General features: G+C 40.0%; 1 protein-coding gene across 1 annotated transcript; it reads right to left on the bottom strand.

Moving 5' to 3' along the window:
- Positions 1-1,876: 1,876 nt before the first annotated feature.
- Positions 1,877-24,856, bottom strand: RB195_004932 (uncharacterized protein; the record flags this gene model as incomplete). Its single annotated transcript, XM_064177161.1, has 10 exons — positions 1,877-2,008; positions 6,065-6,222; positions 9,516-9,667; positions 9,727-9,821; positions 9,920-10,041; positions 10,106-10,202; positions 13,083-13,238; positions 13,319-13,387; positions 19,886-20,004; positions 24,670-24,856. 10 exons carry the CDS (start codon positions 24,854-24,856, stop codon positions 1,877-1,879), a joined length of 1,287 nt encoding a protein of 428 aa, XP_064034286.1.
- Positions 24,857-26,606: the final 1,750 nt, after the last annotated feature.

Below are 26,606 nucleotides of genomic sequence, written 5' to 3'. Positions count from 1 at the left end.
TACTGCATCGCTGTATATAAAAATCAGATACCTATAGAAGCGGGTGCGACGGGTCCACCGGCGCCAGATACCTATAGAAGCGGGTGTGACGGGTCCAATGGCGTCGAATTGGTGCACCAACACCAGATAGCTTTGAAATGGTGTGTGATGGGTCCCACAGCGTCGGATCGGTGCGCAGTAACTTTGTGCAGATGTCGCGAAAGGTAAATTAGACGTTGCAACCGTTCCATATTCATGGCCATTGTTGTGCCCACGTGTTGCGTTGTACCTCTATGAATCCTCCACGTATCTATTTCCTTGTACGTTTGCCTCAACTTGGTGCCATGCCTTCTTCAAAAAGTGGAAACACCCACAAAAAACGGCTGCTTAAATAGTACCCAATAGCTTACGTGATCTGATGTGGAATTTGTCCTTATCAGTACGATGATGTTGTTTACGTCATTTTATGTTAAAACATCATTCTTTGATAGCTGTTGGGGAAAACAGGAAGAACACCCATACTTCGAGTAATACTTTAGAATTGTGTCTATATTATATAGAAACCGAAGGAGTGCTTGAAGCTAAAGTTCGAATATTCTCAAAATGTAGAGCTGATGCGTTAGAAAGAAGACTATGAAATCTTTTGCCTTTATTTATAGTAAAAAAAGAAAGAAGAAAACGTTGCTAGAAAAATAGAATTCTGATTTTACAGAAAATGTCACTACTATGAACTTCCATTGATCAGTGAAGGGGAGCAAAGCTAAAATCACAGAAAGTCTGAAGTCCGGCTTTAGCCGGACATTCAGACTGGTAATCACATAATGTTTTTGTACGGCAATGAACTCTGAATCCTTCATCCAGAACTGGAACAATCGTAGCCGGCTGAGTAACGGCAGAACTGAGCGATCGATTTTGAATTGTGCGCAACTGTAGGTCGAAATACCTGAGCAACGATTTTGCTCAAGTATTTTTACTGTAGAACTCGATATCCTGAAATTGTCCGAAAGTTCTGGACGGCGACTTTTCGAGAAACAGTGTACAGGGAAAATCTTTCAAAATATAATGTTTATGTGGGCGAAACATGGACGGTACGTGGAAGATCTTTCCGACTTTACGACAATGCTGTGCACGTTCATTTAAGACCGCCTACATCGCACATGAGTAGCGTTCCACATCGTTTTTATAAAGATCTTTCGTATCGATTTCTCATACATACTTATCACTATTGATTAGGAATGTGATATATCAATTCATTTTCATGTCGAGACAGTGTAATTTATTTGTGTACTACAGTTCAGAGTTCGTCTAAATCCATAATTTTCCACAAAGAGTGTCCTTAAGTCTTCTTAAGTCGTTGCTGATTTGAAAACTGTGAAAAAAGAGAAGTTAAAAGTAAAGCGACCAATCCCACCTATATATTTATTGTTAGCATTCATAGGATACAAATGAACATATAGAAACATCGACTATTGATTGATTTTTGGACAAGATAGAATGTGTATGATCGACTCCTAAACGAATCTACGTTCGAGAGGCAGCAGGAGGCTTCTTCTTCTGCTTCTTCTTCTTCTAATTCCTTTCCAATCGTGAATTTTATGGATGATGGTGCTTACGCAGGCTACCGTAATGCAGCTTCGATTGGAGTCGAATAAATGTGAAGAGATTGCACAAATATACAAGATAATTCGTAGAATCATCGAGAATTCAATAACCGTAACACGAAACCGAACTATAGCGTTGAGTATGAATGAGGGGGAATAAAAAATTCAAACATAATAACTTTCATTCTTCGCGATTACGCGTTCGGATCAAAAGCATTGAACAGCATGAACATAAATAATGCGGATCACCGGAGCATTGACGCTATAGATCATCATAGGTCTGATCATTCAATCAATCAATCGAGATGGTGCCATTGAGCTACTTGACGTCCGGGATTCTCCAATACTTCCACAACATGCTGATCCTCAAGATTCAGTAACGCACGGCCGATAACGTCGTTACGGTTGCTACGGTCATGATTGATTACCTTAACAATGTAGTATTTGTCATCCACGATCAATAATGTCGACTCTGGCCGTTTGATCACTCGTCTAGCTGTTTCAGCCGAGAAATCGACACTAATTACTATGTTCTAGGATCATGTAGTACGTAATTTTGACTATTTGGTTCGTGTCACATCGCCACAATCATTTTAAGGCAAATCTGGATTTGTTGTATGCAAATTAAATGGTTCGGGCTGCTACTGCTATAGTCAATTCAAAACGACACGAAGGTGCGTAAGCGACTGCGTTCGAAGCGGTGCGGTTTAGCGTAGCGGTTAGGAACAAGGTGGGACCCTTGCTAGTACCATTCATCGTATTGATCCGACGATGGCAGCATTTTGTCCCATTTGAAGTTGATTGGCTTTAGATTAGATTTGTTTATTAGCCGTATTTATTTTATTTATTCATTATTGTTATTCTTATTATTATCTATTACTAACCCACATTGCTGAAATTGTGAATTTATTTGGTCTGCTTTTGTGACTTCCTTGCATTTATATCCTTTTTATTTCTGGAGTATTGAGGTGATAGTGATAGTTGGTACATATAGTCGGGTCAAAACGACATGAAGCACGGACATTTGCGCAAGCGGCTGCGCTCGAAGCGGAGCGGTGGAGCGTAGCGGTTGGGATCGTGTAAGGATCCTCGCTGCCGCCAACCATCTCTGCAGTTCGCCATGGTCTCACCTCGATTCCAACTGCTGTCTCCACCGCACCGCTTCCGAGCGCGGCCGCTTATGCAACGGTCCGTGCGTCATGTCGTTTTGACCCAACTATAAGTATGGTAAGGTCAAACTACATGAATCACGTGCGCAATTGCGTACGCGGCTTCTCTCGAGGCGCCTTGGTGGGGCGTAGCGGCTAGGAGCGTGGTGAATGGTGGCATCACCCATCGCTGCAGTTTCCGATGGTCCCACCTTGGTTCCAGCTGCTACCTCCACCGCGCTGTTTCGAGTGGGTACGCAGATGCACAGCAACTACACTCGTGGTTCATGTCGTTTTGACCTGACTATACACTCAATGATATAACGTCAAAACGACATGAAACGACGGTGCAGCTGCGTAAGCGGCTGCGCTCGAAGCGGTACGACGCAACCTAGCGATTAAAATGGTGGTGGGACCTTCGTCAACACCACCCATCGCTGCAGTTCGCAATGATCCCAACCGCTAGCGCCACTGCGCCGCTTCGAGCGCAGCTGCGTACGCAATTGCACCAAATTTCACGTCACTTTGACCCGATTATGATTCAAAACATACTCATAAGAGAGTTTCACTTCAAACCAAAGCTTTCTCTTTTGACTATCATGCGGAGATGTACTGGAATAAAATATCCTGGAAAACTCGTCTGTTACCATAATTATTAACTGGACTATTAGCTTGAATATTCCGGAGTTCCAACACTTAGCATTCGATTATTCGAGTTCGAATGTTTTGGAAATTCGCTTCGACAACTATTAATGACAATTTGTTACAGAGTACAGAAACATTCGATGCATGAATGGCCGAGTGATTGCCGTATTGATCGACCGCTTCACCTGCTGACATTTATACGGGTAACTTCTGGTTTCAATTAAATAATTTCATATTTATTTCTTATTTCTGGTCCCGTTGTGATAACGGTTTCTGGAAGAGACACTATGGGATGTGATCGCTGTGGGAACCTTTCGCGTCTTTGCAGTCCGCCTGCGGCAAGTGAGGGTCCCGCCCCGATCGTAGCCGCACAACTTCGAGTGCAGCTGCACAAACGCAACTGCACCTGCAGCTATGCAACAGTCTCTTACTGTGGTACACTTTCCGTAGCATGATGTAAATATAATTTATATTTATTTATTTATTTATTTTTTCGATAACCAGAATGGGGAGGGGCGTCACTAGCATCCCTTCACTAGCACCAGCACCGACCTATTGAAGAGATCCCCTAGTGGTTACTGACATTTTACTGCACGTAGTGTAGTCATGTCAACGGGACCTGACATGCAGTGCGATTGCGTACACGTCTGCGCAAACGCTGTAGGACCTTCGTTCATCCCCGCAACTGGAAATAGCAATATTCCAGATGCGCAGGGTCCCACCGCCAGCGCAACCACTTACGCAGTTCCAATCACATGTCAGGTGGATCCGAGTGTGAATCTCTTAGAAAGAAAATTGTATTTATCGACATCAATGTTGTATACTACCGACCTATTACTATTGATTTTATTTGATCTCTTAAATAAACTTCCTTCAGTTATGAAAGTTGTGTTGTTTTTCTATGTTAAGGGCATCACCCCACAAATCCGATGATTTCAGGTGGAGTATTCGTATACGTATCGTATATTACGGTGAGAAGGGGATGCACGAGGTTGGCGCGCTCCAATCGAACTCGTTGTAGAAAGTAGCGCGCCGGGACGCTCGAAGCCGTATCTTCCGGGCCGTTTTTTCTTACGGCAATTAGGTAGAAATGGACGGAATCACCCCCCTCTCCATAATCTACTATGCCGTATACGAATACTCCACCTGAAATCCGTACCACCTCAGATTCGTGGGGTGATGCCTTTGAACAAGTGGGCACTCCTGTAAAGCGAAGAATGAATTGAGGAGAGTTCAAATCGCATTAAACCAGAACTTCTTGGATTGTTGCCAAGAAATCTCCCTCGGTCTCTCTCACTCACTCAGTCTCTCTCTCTCCTCTCTCTGCTTCATTATCTTCCTGGAGAATCGCGGTGCGCTGAAAGGTTCTCAGTAATAATTGACGCATTCGCGCAGATAATAGATGCAACACATCGAATGCGAATGAATTCGACTAAAAACCAGGAATACGATACCTGGAATCATGGATCTACTACCTCTGCATCTCTGCATCTCTGCAAGCCAACAAGAGTGATTACGGTCATATTTACAATTTACGATTTGTGTTGGTTTTCTATAGTTAGCAAATTATTATTACTAAACAAATTTACAAACAAACAACAAAGTTTCAAACAACGGGAATTAGTTCCCGGAAAAATCCTAACCGTTTATTTCGTGGTATAAATTTTAATATCCAATAAATGCTTTTACTAATTGATAATACTAGGGTTCACCTGTCTTTTTCTGATTGCTTGAAGGAATCTGTCATTGAGCGTATTGTTAGACCGATACGTTCAAGTGTTTAAGTTTAAGTTTCTTTAAATCTCGAGGATGGAAATTCCATGGATGCTGGTCTCCTCGCAGCTCGCAAGCGAGTGCGTAACAATAGATGGCTGTGAGATGCTAGCTTCCAGTTCGAAGGTGGGCGGGTGTCCTAACACGCAAATAACTACGGTACTTCCTAGGTATAGGGTAGGGTCAGAACGACATGAAGCTTTGTGCAGTTACGAAAAAAGTGGAGCGTAGCGATAAGAATCGATAGGGGACCCTCGTAAGTACCACTCATCGCTGCAGTTCGCGTTACCTCGATCCAAACTGTTGGCTCCGCGGCGGCGGTTCGACCGCAGTTGCTCACGTAACTGCAATGAGCTTCCTGCAACGAGCTTTGACTCGACTACACGTTTCTGACTGATAGCTGGACGCAATAGTTATGTTTACGGTTTTTTTTCTTAAAACAATAGTTGTGACAGCAACGCTGTGGCCCGCGTGGCCTAATGGATAAGGCGTCTGACTTCTAATCAGAAGATTGTCGGTTCGATCCCGGCCGTGGGCTAACACTTTGCAAAACGAATAGTTTTTAATTCTTTGAAGATGGTCGTTGAAAAAAATAGCTAGATGCTGTACACAACCTTAGAGGGTTTTTGCTGTATAAAAATAAATAGCTGAATGTTGTTATATTTCATTCTATAAGTTAGTACGTAAATTTATTGTTCAAGCAGCAAATCGCGTCCCTGAAAGGTCCGTATCCGAATTACCCAAGGGCCAGAAATTTGAAACTAGAGCATAAAAAGCGCGCTCATTGATACCGTATCTGAATTCTGGTTTCATGAAATTAGAAAGTGAAGCGGTTCGTGATGCTGCTTAACTAACTATACTCACTTGGTTTGACATTTTAGATTCAAGCACGCTTAACTCAAGAGCCCATAAAATTACCTGCAAATCAATAACAGCGTTATCCATTTTAGTTTCCGGAAGTTCGAAAACAAATGACTCATTGTAGACTGGATTAACGGTGGAACGACGAACGTGAGTCTTCTTCTTCACGATCCTTTCCCCATTCTCCCGACGAAGGTACAGCTTTACATATGGATCTGAAAAAGGTGAGAAGAACCTCATTAATTTTTTTGGCTTTGAAAAATTCGGCATCAGAATGGACTAGTCAACAGATTTTAGTGTACCGGAACATGTTGATATTTCCAATATTTGAGGAAATTTCATATTCTGGATGGTAAAATAATGAATAAATAATTATGAAATTATTAATTACACTACTATTGATTATGAATTATGGTTATGAATATGGATAATTCATGTGTTATTTATCTCAATTGTACATAGAAAATTTTGCTGTTCTTTCGTTTTTTTCCCAGAAAATTAGCGTTGTCTATGTATTATTGTTTTATAATGATATATACTCTTGAAAGATTTGAATAATTAAAGGTGCACGGTATTTTACTCCCTGGAACTTGTTCCGAACCAGCTGATAGATGCAGAATGTAGAGGAGCGTCCCCTGCATGGATAAGTAGGTTTTTCAGGATGTCAATTCTTTGCGGAACGGTTTTGGATGTGTGTGTCAGTAATTAAAACGCTCAGAATTACCCTGGTTCTCCGTGAATAACAATAATAAATTGAGATAACTTTTAATACATATTTTTCCCTCTTCATTTCCGTGAAAAATACTATTTTGAAAATAGAGAGAGATCATTGTCGATTATTTAGCTAAGATTTCGTCTGCATCAATATGTCGCGATTGTGCTTCGGGAGTTTTCCTTCCTGACCCTCATCCTCGTTCCCCTTCGCAAGCTATCTTGCGGCATTTTCCTTGCAAAGCACATTCGTTTACTTTAGCTGCAGGGATGAGGAGACTTGTGAGCGCTGCTGACATCACCGCGTCCGCCGAGCTGAACTGATGTCATCTCCGCTGATATGACATTTGCTGGCGCTAAAAAAGACTTCAGTTTCTCTGAAAGGGATTTTCTTTCCTCTTTTTCTCCTGGTGAGATGTCGACTTTGCTTGAAAGTGCTCAGTTTTAGAGGAAATAGATTCCTATTGAGAATTTCCTCTGTTTTTTCCCCTATTAAAAATTAAAGGACAAACTGCACGGCGTTGATCATGAATGAATGAATTGCGGAGGCCACGTGATGTGTCGAGCCAGTGTTTTTGTCCTCTCAAATCCTTCAAATCCTTCAAATGCTTCTCGACAAAGTCTGACATCAATTTATCGACCTCTCGGAAAGATGAAAGGCTTAGCAAGCACTAAGGCGGTTTCGAACCAACGATCGATCGTTTAGTCGCACCAGAACCTCTTACCGACTGCACTACTTCCGCCCTCTAACGGGAATTACTGATAGTGATTCTTTTCTGGAATTTTTTGAGTGATTTCCTAGAGTAGTAGGTTAAGTTATAAGAGAGTCAATTCACTTAATTATATCAGTAAAACTAAATTTAGCGTACAGTTTCCGTACAACATTTACGCACGAAAAAGAACGACCTGGAAAAAGCTTCTTCACATAGTTGCACAAAACTTATTTTTGGCTAATCATACTGTAAATTTGCTCATATACGTCAACCCTACGCAAAATAATTCGCAATTTTTCGTGCGATTTTGTGAGTAAGTGATATTTCCGACGAAATTTAGAAAAAAAAACGCGCCATTCTGTTTGAAAATAGAAAAAAAAATTGTGCATTTTCATTCTATTGGGAAATATAAGCACTGTGATTATTATAAATAGAGAGACGAGAATACAATGTCTACTGTAATAGGCGAGCCAAAGAATATTGTGGTTACTGTAATAAGGGAGTGAAAAAAGATAAAGCAAAATCGAAATTCGAACTAAGAAACAACGTCGTCCCACATCGTTTCATTGCAACTATTTGAAAATTTGTCTAGGCTTCCTATAAAATTTTGTATTCTTTTATATAAACTACGAAAAAAAACCCGAAGTTTGATAGAATTTTGAAAAGGTTGACAGGATTAAGCTAATCCCAGCGGTGAGCCGAGAAACGAATTGAATTATTCCCGAAACTCATCAGATTTCGAGCTGAAATCACGAGCTTAAACGGCTGTTAGTGAAGAATTTGCGGAGCTTATTATCGCAGCATTCAAACGTTGCACCTATCCTTGTTTTCGACTCGTTTTATGGATATTCTTAGCATCGAACATTCCTGAAAACACGTTCGAACATATGTGGAATGACCGTGTTCTCTCGTTTACACGACAAAACAGTGAATTTCCCGAATTTATCGCCGATTTTTGCTGCTGCGATAAATGCGAAAAATATAAAATATCTTCTAGTACTTCGAAGATGTCCTCCTAAGCTTGGATGCTTTCAGGAAAATGAATTCTGCGAGCAAAGGAAAATTAATTAGGTGGATGTATGGAGATAAGTAGGGGGAAAATAATAGTTTTCTGGCTCGGTGAAGGTTCCAGTGTAAGATTATTGTAAGATTACAGTTTTTATCTAAATGACGCGTGAGAAGTCACACGCAACAAGCCAACTCGATGTTTTTTGCTTGTTCCGAAAAATTCCGGAAAAAAGGTGTAGGCAGTGCGAAGGAACTAAAATAAGGCAAAAAAAAATGTTGGACAATTCTCCATTTTTGTTAGGCACATAAAGTGTAAAAACTAGAGCTTGAACTACAACATATACAGTTGATCCCAAATGTGTTCAACCGGCTGAGCGCGACGCGTCTGTAGCAAAACACGCTCCTCCACCGCTTTACACGCGCTCATTTCCCCTCTGCCTTTTCGCAGTCCCAGACGTATCGCCGCCGCCCGACCACAGTTTCATTAGGTCGCATGCGCATTTCCGCCGGTCCCGCAACGATCAGAGCGTAATATGAGGAGAATAAAAGCTAACTTTGAGTTAAAAAATGTACTTCAGTAATGTGGCCTTGAGCAGAATCAGACCCCGCACTTAATAAAAATCCTCCAGTTGGGTAAACACTCTCCAGCGTAAAAATGTGCCTTGGTTGGGTGAATTGGTATCCAAAAAAAAAACGCTTGTCCGCGGACAAACGCTTTGGTTTCCTCTCATTTTAGCTCTGGAAATGTTTCCCCAACTAACGGTTAGGTCCCACAGCTAAGTGACCTTGCACCGAATTTGCGTCAGCAAAATAACCAAATAATCGTAATAGCACGACTGGGAAAAGAAGTAGTTTTTCGTTCATTTTTTGTTTTGTTTCTTCTCTTCGTTTTTTTTATCCGTTTCCGCCGCATTTGTGTTCCCGAACGCAAAAATATTGGATAAGAGCGCTGAACATGTGCCCAGCACGCGCACCGAGTTTGCGTCAGCAAAATAACCGAGTAATAATGGATGGAAATGGGCTCAAGTCATCATGGAATAGACAGATTGAGTCAGAAGCTCAACAATTCTGGATACCTGCTGTTCCGTTCTCGTTTCTGCTGAGCCCACGAGCTTTTAGTACGACCACCGTAAGATTGTTAAAAGCTGGTTGGTACGTTAAGGATAGCAGCAGTTCGCCACGTGCTGCCACACAGTCGGAGGCGCGCGGTTGAAGCGCCAATTCCACTCTGCAAATGCGGACTTCGTTCATTTACCGTATACCATGACGTCCCTGCAAGCCCCGTACCTCATTTCTTGATAAAGCATGAGTTCGGCGTCAGCAAGTCTGTACACACATTCGCCGACCACAGTGTCGCGACTATAGCGATCGAATGCGACAACCTAAACAAGTTATTTATGATTATTTTATTTATTTATTTATTTATTTATTTATTTATTTATGATTATGAAAATGTTAAAAGAGATGGAATGAAACGTACTTGGAAGTGTAAAGTGCTTTGCGTAATCTGTTCGCTAGTCACACCGTACATCGTGAATTGTTCATCGTATTTCGGACATGTAGTCGATCGAACAATGCGGGTCTTGACACGATGCTCACGTTCTTCAAATGCGATGATAATTGCTGATTTTTTGTCGATACCATGGCTATTTTTGAAGACTCGTACCTGGTAGAAGCTGTAGTTTCACATATGGATCCAGCAGACATTGTCCGTCACGTGAGACCACAAGTTCGCATAAGTTACGACATTCAACCACGCCCACCTAGAAAATAAAATACAAAATTTTCACTGTAGGTTTACTGTAGACTCTACTGTAGGAGAGTGGGAGTTTTAAAGTTGTGGATCTTGTCCGCATTTTTACAGTTGCATTTCCAGCTTAATTATTTCGATTACGTCAAGTGCGTGTGAACGGAGAGGGGAAAGAAGCGCACGTCAGACTCTGTTAATAAACTGTTAGCGCATAAAAGGGCAACATAATTACGACAAAATACGAAACAAACACTCATTACATAATAGGTCTTTCATCGTTAAAAGTAATACGCACGCGTATAAGGTCCCATTACGTACGCTAACGATATCATCGTAACTATTAATGCTCGAATTGCAGTTAAACGTAATGGAGTTTAGATTACGATGCTGAGCGTGGCTCTGCTCAATTTTCCGTAATCGCTGTGAAAAACGGCGTGGGAACCGATTTAGTTCCTACGAGGTACGTTAGAACGCCCTCCCCTCCACACGCGGCGCCTCCATGAACGAGCTGTAGAAAATCAATATGGGCTCCTCACCAGTCTATTCAAGTAAAACCAATAAATGGGGTGCTGATGGAGTTTGAGCATGTGCAACGCCTTCTAACGTACCTCAGAGGAACAAATGGCGATTCCCACGCCGTTTTTTAGGATGATCAGGGGGAATTGAGCAGTGTCGATGCTTATGATTTTAATCTACACCCCGACCTCTTATATTTCCCTACAAATTTCCCAACTACACCAGTTCCATGATGATCTGGATATAAGCAATTGGATCAGGGATTAGATCGTTTTAACTCGACCTATAATTCTCCATGCGAAAAACTTTGCTTTAGCTAGTGCTACCGTAATACTACTCGAGCCGCCCACGATTTCAGTACCATATTGTGCTGTCAGTTTTTAGTGCTGTAAAGCCGAAACGAACTCGAGAAGTAACAGGTGAGAAACGCAGAATTCTACGTAAATTTGGTGGCGTTTAATTTTTTTACATTTTCGTTGCGATTAAGTTGCGCCAAAAAGGATAAACTCACTGGCATATCAATCCACTTGGGATGCGCCAACGGGTTTTACTGCCGTTCGTAATCGTTGATGCTTTTGAAACGCGTGTTGGCCTACACAATGACTTGGGGAGAGCAGCTGATGATCAACTCAGTGCTTTTATACTCTCAGACAAGTCTGGTACCAATTTATCAACCCCGGAGGGATGAAAGGATTGGTTGGCACTAGGGCGGATTCGAACCTCCGATCAACCGTGTAGAGAGCGGAACCTCTAACCGACTGCGCCTATTTTGAGACCTGGGCCAGATGATTACTGCTGAGATTTGACCCTATATGAGGAACACACACAATCCTATGTTTTTAATCCTTAGTGCCAATGGATTACGCCGCTGCCGCCGCCGTTGTGAAGCACCAACCATTAATTTATTGCGTGGCATTGCTCGAGATCCATGATTTGTTTTTGTTGTTTGGCGCAATTTTTTTTTCAGAGACGATTGAATGGATTTGCGTTCTTTAAACTCGATTTCGTACTAGTCAGAGTTGACGATGGTGTTTTCGTTGGATTCGAATCGACGCCACTGAAGCTTTAGTGGTTTCGGTGCCGTAATTACTGTCGAATAAACAAATTCCAGGACTACGTTTACGTATCAACAGTTCCACAGCTGTAAATTTGTAGGAAAGAAAAAAGAAAAAGAAAGGAACGAGAATTCGTAACATAGAACTCTGAGGAACATGTACTATGATCCAGAAAGGTCATTACATTCTCCGCACCACATCGAAAGAAATACTGCACTCCACTTGTCCCATTTCTCATAACGCTCCTTTTAGGAATTAGTTCCAATTCCCTTTCTGGATGGAAAAAAAAACACGACGAATGTAAACATTTACGCTAAGGTTCATCATTCTCGTAAGGTGTAGACAGTACGATTCCCTAACCTTCAATTTGATGGTTATTTCCTAAGACTGATAATTTCATTCGAGCACAGCTTCTCGAGTACTGTAGTTTAATTCTTCGCACTTTTTACTCGATAGTTTTAGCTTGTTTTGCTGTTAATGATGTTTCCGTCTTAAGGACTACATCCATAAAAATTCCCATAAAAACATAAAATTCTATTCAAATTGGATAAAGGAGAAAGGATAAAGTGCACGGCATTGAGCAAGCCCTATAGACGCGTTCTACCTTGATTTCGGAAATCGGTTGAGGTTTACGAACGCGTCTCTAGCCTGGACAATGACTTGCGGTGGTTACCCGAGTGATAAGTCATCGTTGTTATCCTCTCAGACACGTCTGGTACCAATTTATCGACACCAGAGGTATGAAAGGTTTAGTTGGCGCCGGCGCGGTTTCGTACTAGCGATCGATCGGGCGGTCACAGCGGAACCTTTTACCGACTGCACTACAAACGGCCTTAGTGAACCTTCTAGGTGAATATGTATGCAGAAAATAAATGAGATCATGGTTTCTGGCGTACACTCTCTGGCATATCTATACATATCCCTAGGAGATAGGATTCTGCAGCAATTACTCATGATTGACGCTAAAACCCTTGTCGGATAGACAACTTCATGATTTCTTAGTTTAGGTTAGACTATTTTCGATTAGTTAGCCTAATTTTTACGTTTTGACAAATTTGACAATATCCTAAATATTCGATTGGACAATATTCGCCTTTTATGTTACATTTTCAGGTGAAAAAAGATGAAAAAGAGTAACATTCACTCAAAGAAGATTGATTTTCTGATAGAAAAAGTCAAGTATGAAGATTATTACTGGACAAAAATACACTTTTTTTTGCTCACGTTTTGTAGACGATTTTGCACTAATACAACGTGCTTGTACTTCCAGGAAATATCTTATGAATTTGTGTCTTTGAACTTTCAAAACAAAATCTTCTCACCTGTAGCGCGAGCGATACTGGATCATAGCTCAACGTGAACGAGATCACTCCTCGTTCCGAGGGTAACTCGGATGGCGATAATTTTCTCGTTCGATCCTCAAGCAATGATTGAAAAGGTACAATTGGACTTGGCGACGAATCTGTTGAAAGAGGACTCTGAAATGTCAGTTTTTTTTTTGAAAATCACGGATTAGTTCACGTAGAAGAAATTTGTATGTTTTGCTGGTTAGTAGTACCTGCAGCGGTGATGGGCTTTGCTTCAGTCCACCAGGACCTTTTGGAAAGCCATTTCGTACGGCGATTACCTGAAATCGATGCAATTATTCATGCATATGCGTATGGGATAATCACTGCTTCTTTAACTAGAAAAAAATGATGTTTGACCAACAATCAATGAGTTGTTTTTCCAAATTCCTCTCGATGTTGGTGTCTAGCGTCTGTCGGACAGCTATTTCTGACGACATGACATGAATGCGGCAATTAGACGCGCGTAGGAAATGAGGCGCATATTATTTAATGGTTTTTTGATATGGTAGAGTCGAGTGGGTGGTGGCGAGACAGGAAAAGTATGGCTAATGCGTGGGCGAGTTCCGAACCGCTCCATATTATCGCCATTTCATGAACGCTAACATTTTATTATTATTTTATCTAATTATTCATTGATATTACTTACTACTTACTTACTTACTTACTGTTACTTATTACCAGTCTAAAGTTTATGTTATTTTATTTACTATTATAGCTTACTAGGCTAAAAGCGGACTTCAGATTTTCTGTGGTGTTCGCCTCGCTCGCCATCACTGGATCAATGAAAATTAATAGTGGTGAGATTTTCTGCAAAATTAGAACTGTGCTTTTCTAAAAACCCCTTCTTCTTTCTTTTTTTTTAAATATAAGTTTAAGCGAATGGTTCTATAGTTAATAATTTTGTTAATTTACTTAATAATTTTATAATAACAAAATTTTGATATTATTATTGTCATGTATTATACTTATTATTGTTTATTATACAATACTTTATTATTTATATCTATATTATAATATTTTGTTATTTATTATAATATTATGTGGTATTTTATTTATTATTATTATATTTATATAGTGAATAACAACTCTGAACATCTTATTCGAAGCAGCAAACCAACAACGACACTAATCCTTCTTCCCAAAACATCCCCCCCTCACCCATCAGAACACCATTGTCCTAATGCCCGGTCGTTACGGATATCCATTAGAAGTCTTGAGAGATATTCACAGCGATAGGACATCTGTGGTGACTAGAGACTATTTGACTTCCTCCTAGGTTTCCTAATCCTCATGTAATCCTCAGTCATTCCATAGATGTAGATGAGAGGAAGAATTAACACTATTTGTTCCATGATGCTAATCCGGAAACCTTCAACGACGCTAGCACTGCTTTGGATATCAAAATTTGGATGAAGGGAAAAAATTCAGATGTAAATCTCCTTGTACATGACTTGAAAGTTCATAGGATCTTCAATGAATCCAGTGACTGAAGTGTAAAAAATCCAGACAGTGACAGACGCATAAATATGTAATTTAAGGGGAAAATTAACGTTTTTTTTTCAATTTGTTTCACTTACTGAGTAAAAAAAAGAAACAATTGTTCTATTTGAAGAAATGCAGCGCATGTTGAGTTGATTGATTTCAGCGAGATTTCTAGATATTAGTAAAAATCCATTAGATATGAGTAAAAATAATGAGTTTTCCAGCAATCTCCAAGTCCCCTGATCTTGAAACCTCGGCATTGTGTGCTGGATTTACGCTTTTTTGTTGCGCCAGCGAGATTTCGGTTAAAATTTATTTTCTGCGCTGATGTTTTGACAACTTCGTCCTCATCAAGGAACTTGAAAAACTGGTTCGAGGATTTTTGATGCTATGCACGTCTCATCAAACTCCTCGTCTCTCGTTGCCAGGCCTCAAATATGGTGCTAAAGAAAATTTGGTTGGTGAAACCATGAGGGCGGTAGAAGAACGGGGAAACATGATGGAAATGAGGTTGAATTAATATGCACGATATCAGCCCACGAGAAAGAAATATCTGCCAGAAAGGCATTAGAAAGATTCTGGATTTCCGTTTAGAATCCATCTATGAATAACAGAACCGGGCGCTTATCAATTACTAATGACCTTAAGCCATTCGTAACACTTTGTGAGCTATAAAATTGTCCCATATGCAGTTCCTTAACGCTACCCAGACACTAATACCTTAGGATACTGTACTTTTTTAGATCTCAATCGCCCGTATGACCATCTGTAAGAATGTGGCGGTCCATCAGCCTTGCTAGTCACTGAGACCGATCAGTTTTTTTTTTGTTTAAAGTTCTAGCGTGGTGTACTTGAAGGCAGCGCATCATGAAATTGACCAGGCACGGAAACCGCAGAGAAAACGTAGAGTTAAGTTTGTAGATTATGGGGACGAGAGGTGCTCCGCTCATCTTTTCCTAATCGTCGTAAAAAAATGGTATGGAAGGCGCCGTACTTCCCTACGAAATCAGCTGCAACGCGCCACTTTTCTACACGCGACGCTTCGATGAGCGAGCGGTCGAAGAATGATGTGGTCTCTTCACCAGCTTATTCACGTAAAATAAATGAGTTTTTGTTGAGTGGACTGAAACGCGAACAATGGTGCTCGTTCTAACGTGGATCGTCGGAACTAAAGCGGTTCCCACGCCGTTTTTAGGTTGAATAGGAGGATTTGAGCGGGGCCGCGCTCGTTTTCGTGATCGTACGAGCACGAACTCTTCGTTTTCTCTGCGGTTACCGTAACACGTCAATTTCGTGATATGCTGCCTTTAAAACGCTACTGAGGCTCGGCGAAGAGAAAGAAGGAGTTAGATGGGGCATCCATAGCGTCAAAAATCCTCGAAGACCATTTCCATGCCTTTGATAAAAACGAGGTTATTGGCCATTAACAAAATTTTCACCAGAACGTCGTTGGTACAGTAAGAAAACATAAATGATGAGCTTCTTTCGAGTATTTTATGGTTATGGGAAGCCCGTTATTCTGCTTTATCCTCCGTTAATAAATTATATTCTGCGTTTGAATCCGAGAACAGAGTTATTCGTTTCTCACTTCTGCAGCACATAGTGCATAACTCATTAGGCAAAGTGTGAGAATTTTCTCATGGAGAAACTGTTCCAGCGATTACGGTCTTACTCCCCCTTCCCCGTATGCAAATCCATGATATCCATCCGCCTGAAAAAGTAGGAAAAAACAACAACAACAACAAAGTGGCAATTCAGCATTTCCCCACTATTCTATTTTGGACTCCATAATTGAGCTTCGATCCATAGTTTTTGTTATGCGCTCAATGGGCTCAGCTTTAGTGGCTGGCTTTTTCGTCATTAGAAAATTTTCCGGCTATCTAATTGCCATAGGGGGTTCAGTAATCGTAATTTGATCTGTTTGTTGACCACAACTAACGCGAACTGCAAAGGGCTCAACAAATGAGCAGCGGCTAAGGAGAAATCCGTTAATGTGGAGCATATTTTTGGGTGAGGAACTTCCTGAAAACTGAAACTTGCTGTGTCCGAACTGCGAATACAAATAAATCTCAGGTTGATGCATGAGGAACATCGTTTTTTTCTCTAAAATTTGAAATACGCGCCCAGAAAAAAGCGAGTTTAGCGTTGTTGAAGACGTTATTTGAAAGAGCTGTCTTTCTCTACAAAATATTATTTTTGGTTTTTCTTGAGCTGATTTAATTTTTGTCAATTTTTGGATCGATATTGTAGTACAAAATAGAAAAATTAAATGCGTATACACTCATTAAGGAAAAATTACATCCGAGTTCTCAATTTGTATCGGATGGAAGCGTTCAAAATGAGATAATTTAGCTTTTACAGTTTTTTTTTCTGCTTAATGGCGCAATTTGGAATTTTATGTCGTGTATCGATCGAGAAACTCACAAAAATTTCTTTTCAAATTTTCAAATAGCACATGTTTTTTTCTTCTTATTTCTTGCAAATGAAGAAAAAAATCATTTTCACATTCAGTTATGAGCAGCCACATGCAATTTTTTGCTAAAAACTTTAGGAACATATTATATTTTACATATTTTATATTTTTTATAGTACATAGTTTCCATTTTGTACATATTATACATTTTCTTTGATTATTTCCATTATTTTAATTTTATATCACACATTTATATTAAATTGCACATATTTTGTATAATATACTATACATCATCTATAATAATATTTTCATAATGGTTTCTATTTTCTACAAATTATAGGTTTTTATATAATTATTTCCGTTATTTTATTTTTATATCACACATTTATATTATGTTATATATATATATATATATTTTATTATTATCCATAGTTTCCATTTAATACATGCTATACATTTTTGTATAATTATTTCCGTTATTTTATCCTTATAGCATGCATTGAAATTATATTATAAAGATTGTTGAGAGGTAAACAATAATTAAGGCAACATTAAGACAGTGTTAGCCTGACGATGGTGAATGGAGGCAAACAGAGTAAACAATTAGATGACAGCACAAAAATCGCTTGTTTGTGAATAATTAGCGTAGTTTGGATAAATCACTGCAGTTGGTCAAAAGAAATGAATGAAGAGATTACGGTACGTAGGCATTTTAAGTCCACTACAGTTCCAGCTACGTTACGTAGATACTCAAAGTTCCACTTATTATTGATTTATTTCTCTCCTCAAAAATTTGTTGTTTTGGTTTAACGCTAAAAATTTAATCGAGAAAAAAAATATAAATATAATTTATGAATCACGCTCCTACAGTAGTCGATGAATGAGAATACGGGGCTTTTTCTACGTACTCATAGTAATTCACCTTGGAGGACAACCAGAGGTAAAAATTTCCAGGATCAAATAAAAATATCATCAACGTCGAAAAATTTTATCGATGTCGAGAATTTGAACCGTACGGTGACTCAATTGGGAATTTTTTTAGCTCCGAAAACTTGAAATTTTAGTATTCAGTTGATTATCCACAGGGTGGTCCATATGAAATGTGACGGGCTATGGAAAATCCATTTTCGTGCTTTTTTTTGCTTTTTTGTCCTTTGCTATGGTGCTATTCTTTTTTTCTAAAACATTTTTGTCCTATTCTGACCAATCCTATTCTCTATTACTAGATAAAGATGGTATCGCTTTAGGATCGTTCAGGAATAGTCGCTTTGTAAAAACGCTGGTTGTTAGAATTCGAAATCTTGAGAAACTTGAAAAACTCAAAAACTCGGAAGAGCTCAGAAACTCAGAATTAGAATCATTTCCAGGAAGATTTCGCGGACGAAATCTTGCCGGAAATGATCGCGCGCATACTTAAGAATTTCCGTAAGAGACTGGATGCTTGTATGGAAGCTAAAGTCGTTTCGAATGGGATGTGTGAGATCTTATGTGGAATTTTGCGACTACTGGAATGGAAAATTCCGAAAAAAAAAGATTGAAAAATTTCTTATTTGGATTGATTTGTGCAAAGTTGTGTGTAGTTTTTTTTTATCCCACACCTCATGTGGACCACCGTGGATATTTGGTGTCTAAGATCGCATTTTAGATTTTATACTTCATTTTCATTTCCTAAGAATATCGATTTGAGTAATTGTATTAAAACTAGTCCTTAAGAATAAGAAAAAAGTTAGTTTACCGACTCTATTATGTCATTCGGAATAGCCTAGTTAAACAAGCAGTGAATGTAGCATTTTTTTTGAATTGGGAACATTTGCAAGGATTTTCCAACCATTTTTTCTTCCATCGAGATAGAAGAATACACAATTTCTTTTCTTTGACATTCGCTACTCATGAAATTACGGTGGATTACAAGTTATGCTGTGTTTTCACCACCAAACGTGCGTCTATTCTGAATCTAGGACAGCTCACGTAATGCAGTAATTAAATCCGTATTCTCGATTGTTTCTAGATAATTAAAATTGAATTTTTTTGGAAAAACACACTTTCCAGATGCTGGAAATAATTCCGCCCACGTCTTGCGCGAAAAAAGTTCAAGTAGACGCACAAAAATATAGTATCTATTGGATATTGAATATAACAAATATCCAGAAAAAAAGAATATTGAATATTAGATACCTCCGCATGAAGTACCTGAATGTATTTCCGTTAGTGTTAGTTCAACACTTGGATTCAGTCGTAAGACAAAATCCATGTGATTTATATAGTTATCGATTCGATTGATCTATAGGCAGTGTTTGTAAAAGAGAACGTTTCGTTATTAGGTGTGTTCCATTAGTAGGCAAAGTTGGAGAATTATTATGGTATCAAGAATCCCAAAAAAAGGGCGGAATCTCCGGAATAATCGAAGTTTCTGTTTATACCCCCGACTCGACGATATAACTCCTTACACATGCTTATGAGTGATGGAATGAGGCACGAAGAGTGGATTTAATCATCCGTTAGGATCTGGAGAGCTGCTTCGTTCGAAGAGGGCCTCCGAGACCTCTTGAGACCTCTTATTCGCCGATTGCTATGGGGTGGCTCGCGTATTTGCTGACATCAAAAAAAACTACGAGAATATCCAACAAGAAAGAAACTACCATATCCGGAACCTAACGTACGAGTTAAAACTACTTAAATGCGGAAAATCCCTAGCAGAAATTTTCGGTCTTTACTCGAAGTGAAATTTGCTGTCCCCGACTAACTAGAAATGGCGTAGGCTGCTAAAAATTTCTTTGATTGAATATCGTTGAACAGCTGTTCGAAAAAAAGGCTGACAAATAATCGATAAATTGATCGAACACGAAATTGATCACGGCAACACGTTCGGTCACGTTCTTACCTGTTTAGGTGGTAAAAGCAACGAAGGATACTGTCGTCGTTTTCGAACTGCTAGTAATGCTGCTATAGCGACAAGCCCAAGCAGACCAATCGCACCTCCGACTCCCAGATACAGCCATTCTGAAAATCGATCGATGTATCGATTGACTGGGTGACTGTTCGGGGTTCATGGCACGTGGGGAATTTCCTACTTTTCATACAAATTTAAAGTGTCCCATTAATAAAAGGATTGTGAAATGATGAATTGATCTTGGTAGTTCCAACAGGAAAATTAGAGTAGGAAAATTTGCGTGTTCACAAAATTCTGGAGTAATTTTTCTTTTATTTCCAACGACAAGTGAGAAATTTGTGGTTAGCAAAAGAACTAATGAGGTGTTTTGTTCCTAGTGACATGCATCTTCAAGTATTTTTTCTTTTTTTTTATTGGGTTGTAACCACACACATCAAACCTCATTCCACAAGTTAGCGATACCAGACCGCCTACGCATTAGCAGTTCACATCTACGTCGGCGATATTTAATGAGAAAAGCATCGTTGAAGCATGTAGAAAAAACCGAACATTTCGAGTTATGAATAGATGAGGGGAAAATGTAGTTCATAGCCGGGAAATGACAGAAATAACAAATTTCATTTCTTTTTTGAAAAATCCAGAAGTACAATACCCTTCCTTCTAAGAGAAGGCTAAGAACCTTGCTAAAAACAATTTCTCAATTGTCCATTCGAAGAGGAATTGGATTTTGAGGAGAATTCAACGGGAAGGGAAAAGTTGAAGATTTTTTGATTGAAGGTTGTAGATCCGAAGCGAACCGAAGCATTTGAATCCCAGAGGATTTTTTTTTCACACTGAATTGTGACTAAATTGTTCAAGACTGTTCATTTCCTACTGTATTATCGATTAGCAAAGAGAAACCCTAAAATGGTTGGAAACATCATCGCCATCGTGGAGAAGTGTACCTTTTCTCGCTTCATGATTTCCGGGACTCATCGGAACCAGAAATTTTTGGATGCCCTGCTCACATGCTTCGCTGGTGATTAATTACGCTATTTACAAAGGATAAGAATTGATCCATTAGATGCATTTCCACGAAAATTGTAGTGGGAATCAGTTTGGGAGTAATGGTGGATGGATCCCTAACAACTAAGCTCATCATGTCTTCATTATCCGTTAATTGTTTCTAATCAAATGTCGCATTCTCTTAAAAAGTCCATAAAATCCACGAACAACCTCATCATCGAGTTAATCGCTGGCCAATGTTACCGTATCTAAATCGCGTCATCTCGAATGCCTGCACATCTTATTACGGTATACGACCCAGAAGCATTCTCTACCACTTAAAGGCATCACCCCACAAATCTGAGGTGGTACGGATTTCCGATGGAGTATTCGTATACGGGGTCGTAGAGTATGGGGAGAAGAGTAATTCCGTCCATTCCTTCCTAATTGCCGTGAAAAAACGGCCCGGAGGATACGGCTTCGAGCGCTCCGGCGCGCTATTTTCTCCAAGTTCGATTGGAGCGCGCCATCCTTGTGCACGCGCCGTATCTTCCGACCGTTTTTTTACGGCAATTAGGAAGAATCACACCCTCTCCATAATCTACTATCCGGTATAAAAATACTCCATTTGAAATCCGTACCACCTCAGATTGGTGGGGTGATGCCTCTAAGTAGGATATTTTCATGTATGATGGGAAAGAAATTCTGGAATTTCACAGCGGACGCGCACGAAACTTTAACGTCGGATACTTTTGTTGATTAAGGTAGATGTACATCCGTTTGTGCTTATTAAAGGTAACGTATCACGAAAGTGACGAAGCTGGAAAGCGTGGGAAAATAGAATAGAGTTCGAAGCTTAGATTACGACAATGAGGTGGTGCGTTTTCACGTGCTCCTTAGGAACAAACGCCGTTTCCCACGCGGTTTTTCAGGATAATTAGGGAAAATTGTGTGGTGCCACAATCATGCTCGTAATTCACATCCTGAACTCTATAATTTCCCGGATTTCTCAACTACGTCAATTTTGTGATGTTTCTGCCTTTAAATCAGGGGCGATAATGCTTTAATTTATTAAAGAATGTGACTTTACTAAGTCAATGCAAATTACTGCTTAAAATATTGAGAAATAGTAATAATTACAGTTAGATAGTGTAGTAGTATAGTTAGAAATACACAGTATAGTAATATAATTAATGTAATAGTTTTTCTTCCTGTTTAATTAGAAGCGATGTTTGATGTTCTGCAGGCGGTGCGCTAGTTTTCTGGCCACCTAAGAAGAATCGAAGCTAATTTGCATATGAAGTAGAGTTACTGCTCTGGAAAACAACGCAAAATGCCAGTCGAAGAACAATGAACATGGATCAGCGGGCACGGGATTTTGCCTGGTTGAATAGCTGATGAATTGAGCTGTAGACATTTCCTGTGAAATACACTGTTGTGCAAAATATGGGGATGAGAGAAATAAAGTAATCATTGTATGAACGACTTGTTCAGGAGGAAAGTTCAGGAGGCACAGAAAGCTGGATGTGGTGAAGTATGCGTAACTGTAGCGGAACTATAGACTACAGCACCCTACCGCAAGAACTCCTCAGCAATTTTGCGGCCAACATGCCAGCGGTCCGTGGTAATCAAATACAGCCTATTAAGAACCATGTCCCAACTTTTCTTTTATCCAGGGACCCACCATATATCACAGTAACTGTCAGTGTAAATATTATCCTTGATTCCGGTCATTTCCTTTCAGCTACCTTCTATACGGGGCGGGTGTAGCGCAGTCGTTGTACCCTCACAGTTGATGTTTCGAAAGCTCCCCGGTGTCAACAAGACCCCTTCATCCCTCTAGGATCGATAAATTGCTACCAGACTTGTCTGGGAAGATAAAAACACTGACCGGGTCATCGGTTGAGCCCCGCAAGTCATTGTATAGGCCACCATGCGTTCCAAAACCTCAACGATTATGAATTTCGGTAAAACGCGTTGGCGCATCCCAAATGGATTGATAAGCCAGTGACTTTATCCGTAATCCTGTAATCTTCTGGAGTATACTGTAACAATTCTTTCTATTTATGGCCCAAGTTTCATCAAGATATGTTACTTGGCAGTTACACATCACGGGAAAGTTACTCTCGTCCTTCAGTTTTGTACACCGGTGTTGTATTTTTTTCGTGTCCAGTGTTCAGCATAAGTGGCTCTGTTCTGGATAGATTTCAGCCGGAAACCGCCCACGATAATCATGATGTGGCCCATGTGGCGGAGACGAGCTCGCTGTTGCTATCGTTATCTCGCTTCATTTGGCGCACGTGACACGTTCATGGTCGATGACGTTGGCGACGTCGTCTGGAGATCTGGTCTGGAGAAACGGTGGAATGAGCGAATAGGAAGGAGAATACAGGAGGTAGGTGCAGTTTCATCCATAGCTGAACCAATTGACAACATAGTGCTTTTTTGCGTATCTGGGGCGGTCCACGACATTTCGTTGTCCTGGTCCAAGTTGCGTATAAAATATTACTCGACGACAAGAAACTGATTCGGTACAAAAAAAAACTTCTTTCAAAGAAAAACCAGGAAATCATGGAAACTAAACGTTAGAAAGTGTGTGGCTCACCCGTTGAGCCAAGCTGTCGTCAAAAAGCCAACAAATTTAGAATAGTGTTTTCAAAGAATTATTTTGAAATACGGAAAAGGTCATTAATGTCTGGATTGAATTGGGGATTGGACGAGTTTTCGCGCTCTACGAATCGTATTGTTTTCGCGTTATGCGTCAGTTATTTATCAACGTCATATATGAGAACATTTGTCAAAACACATGCTAACCGAAGAGGATTCCTCTCTGGAGAATATGATGCGATCTGCCCCGGGGAAATTGATTATACGCGCTGATATGGTAGCAGGACACGGAACGGATGTGATTCATTCCAACGAATACGGTGGAATAATGTGAAACAAGGAGATTAGCTCATTTATAGATGTTCTCAGGCATGGATTACGGTAGCTAGCTATACATATGCACTACTGAAATACATGCTGAAAATATCAAAATTGCATCGAGTTGATGTAAACACAATCATTAGACGCGACCTTTACAGGAATTTTCATTGTGTGGATCGTTCCATTAGCAAGAGGAGTCTTTAGAATTAAGTACATGACGCTCAGGACATGAAAAGGCACATTTTCTCCATCATTCCCGTCCACAAATCCAGGGATTTTGACCGGCGGAGCTTAGCGCCCATAGGACATCAACGAAACCGAAATAACTAACGCACTTTTTACAAAAAGAGTTAAATTCCCGTCAATGTTATCCTCAAGCGAGTCACTTTGAGTTTAAGAGAATATTCTACTAATCTAGCCCACCGTATGTCCTTATTCGATGAGGGCGCGCAAGTTATTTTGTCGATCGTGTTTTCTCGCGCTCGACATAGGAAGTGATGTCTCAAGTTTCTGGATTTGTGGTGGAAGAAGAGCTGCGTCTCTACGCCATAATAATTATGTCTTAGACGCGGCTCGCTAGCCATTAGTAGGCAGATCTCAAGCTCGAAAATCTCCTGGATGCTTAGCCTTAGTTAAGGAGAAGATGTTCCCGTAAGGCTGCACGTATGTTGTTTGGAATTCTGTGGTTAAAGAGAAGGGTGAAGATGATGTGGAAATTCAAAAATACTTCAAATAGTGATTTTAAGTGAAGTTTTCTCAAAAATGTGGATACAGATGAAGAATCGCTAGTAGCGGACGAGGATCGATTTATCGACAAATGATCAGAGGAGGCAAATAGATGAACGTGGCGAAAATTCACTTACCGTGACTGGGAGTCAGAACCGCCTGTACGCTGGGCATGCGATGAGGGAGACTGCCGCCGAGGGGCAGTGAGCGAGCGCGAGCCGTCGGAGTGCTCCGAGTGCTCCTGTCGAGTCGACGATGCGGATGTGCATCGATCGCCACCGCCGCCGCCGCGCTGCCTAATGTCTTCAGCCAGGCCGACGTCATCGCTGCGCCGACGACGATTAGCCGCAGGGTTCTTCTCCTTAACGGGATCATCTCCGGGACATTTAGGGCTCCGAGGAGCAAGCAAGGAGAACGGAGGGTAAGGAGGGCAGAGGTTAGGGTTTGAGAAATGATTACGGTGTATTCTACCATATTTTCTCTGTATTTAAGGGATATGGCTTCAGTAATTCAGAAACACTCCTTAAGACATACCTCTAAGGGATTTCCATTTCTACAGCTAACACCAACTGCACAGTTTTACTACTATTTTTATTTATCTCTTCCTAATCTTTTTTAAAATCAGAATACTATTCTGATAAACTTCTCGGTGGAATGACCACAGTCCCTTGCTGTGTTTTTCTCGCTGACATTTACTTCACTTTTTCGAAAGTAATTGTCATGCTTTAGAAACCAATTATTTCATTTCCTACCAAATTTAGAATTCGAAAAATGAAGTGGTAAGCGGAAGTAACGCAATACGATACAAAATCCAAAAAAAAAACAGCCAGAAGAGAAAGCAGATGCATAGCTGTTTTTTTTTCTCCGAAAAAGGAGATATGATGAGACGTTATGGACACGCATGTGGATTAAACAGGAAAATATGTCCTTTTCTGCGTTTGCCTTTGGAATTGGGATGAATAAAAGTTCCTACGTATCGATTGAAATTATTCGGTTAAATTTCTAAATCTTAAGGATAAAATATAATGCAAAAAATAATCGTTTTACGATTGAGAAAATAGTAACGTCAAATTTTATTTGTATTTAGTATTATTTGTTAGTATTATTATTAACAGTAAATATTTGTTCTAGAATTTACGTGGATTGATCATTTCCTTGAAAAATAATCTTATGTCATACCTACCCACAGCGTAGCTAGCTTCGTTCGTGTTTCTAGCTGCTATCTTGATCATTTCTCTCTTTTTTTTCTTTTTTTTGAGTGGACGGGTCCACAAAGTTTATAGGAGAAGCTGGCTGAGCTTGCCAGGGACAGTATCCAAAAGTTTCACGCAATGATTCGGAAGTTCCACTGACTCGTTGTTGGCTCGGATTATTTTTGCTCCTGCTATTCTGCGCTGACATGGAAATTTTCCTTTCTAAAAAAAGTGTTGCATGCAATTTTGTAATTCTGCCCTTAACGTCATTCATTTTGCAAAAAAACAAAACACGACGCTAGAAAGTTTGTAAAGTCCGTTGCTTTTAATTTTCGCTAATGATTAAAACCTTTATAAAAACATTCCTAATTCGTTATCGTGTCCCAGTTATTGTTATCCAATTTTCAAATAGAAAAACATGAATAGGCTGCCATTGCGTGGATACTGTAAGCATCCCCGTGACCTCCTTTATCTTCCCGACTTTGACTCCATATCGAATTGATCGACCGAGCGCCAGTAAATTTTTTTATTTATTCCGAGAAACCACTGCGAGACTTCCGTGTATGGAAGTCTGCCAGTGGTTTCTTCGGGTTTCTCCTCTCGCAGAAGACACGGAGGGCATCGAAATTTTCCTTGAAGGACTCCGTGAAGAAATCTTACCTTCGGATCGGCGGTCTACCTGCAATCCGCTGAATATCGCGTTTAACCCAGTCCAGATTATAAACATATTAAGGAGAACTTGATAACGGGTCAAGTATGAATTCAGTTAGTTGTTTTGCAAGAAACGTAAAAGTTTGACGAATAAATCAGGGATAAGTTGGGATTGGAAAAAAAAACTCCAAATAACACTATTAAACTTAATTTGTAAGATGCAAAAGTTC

Source organism: Necator americanus, chromosome I (genome assembly GCF_031761385.1).
Source record: "Necator americanus strain Aroian chromosome I, whole genome shotgun sequence".
Lineage (NCBI taxonomy): Eukaryota > Metazoa > Nematoda > Chromadorea > Rhabditida > Ancylostomatidae > Necator > Necator americanus.
Note: the sequence above shows the minus strand (reverse complement) of the source record. Positions and strands in the feature narration are given on the sequence as shown.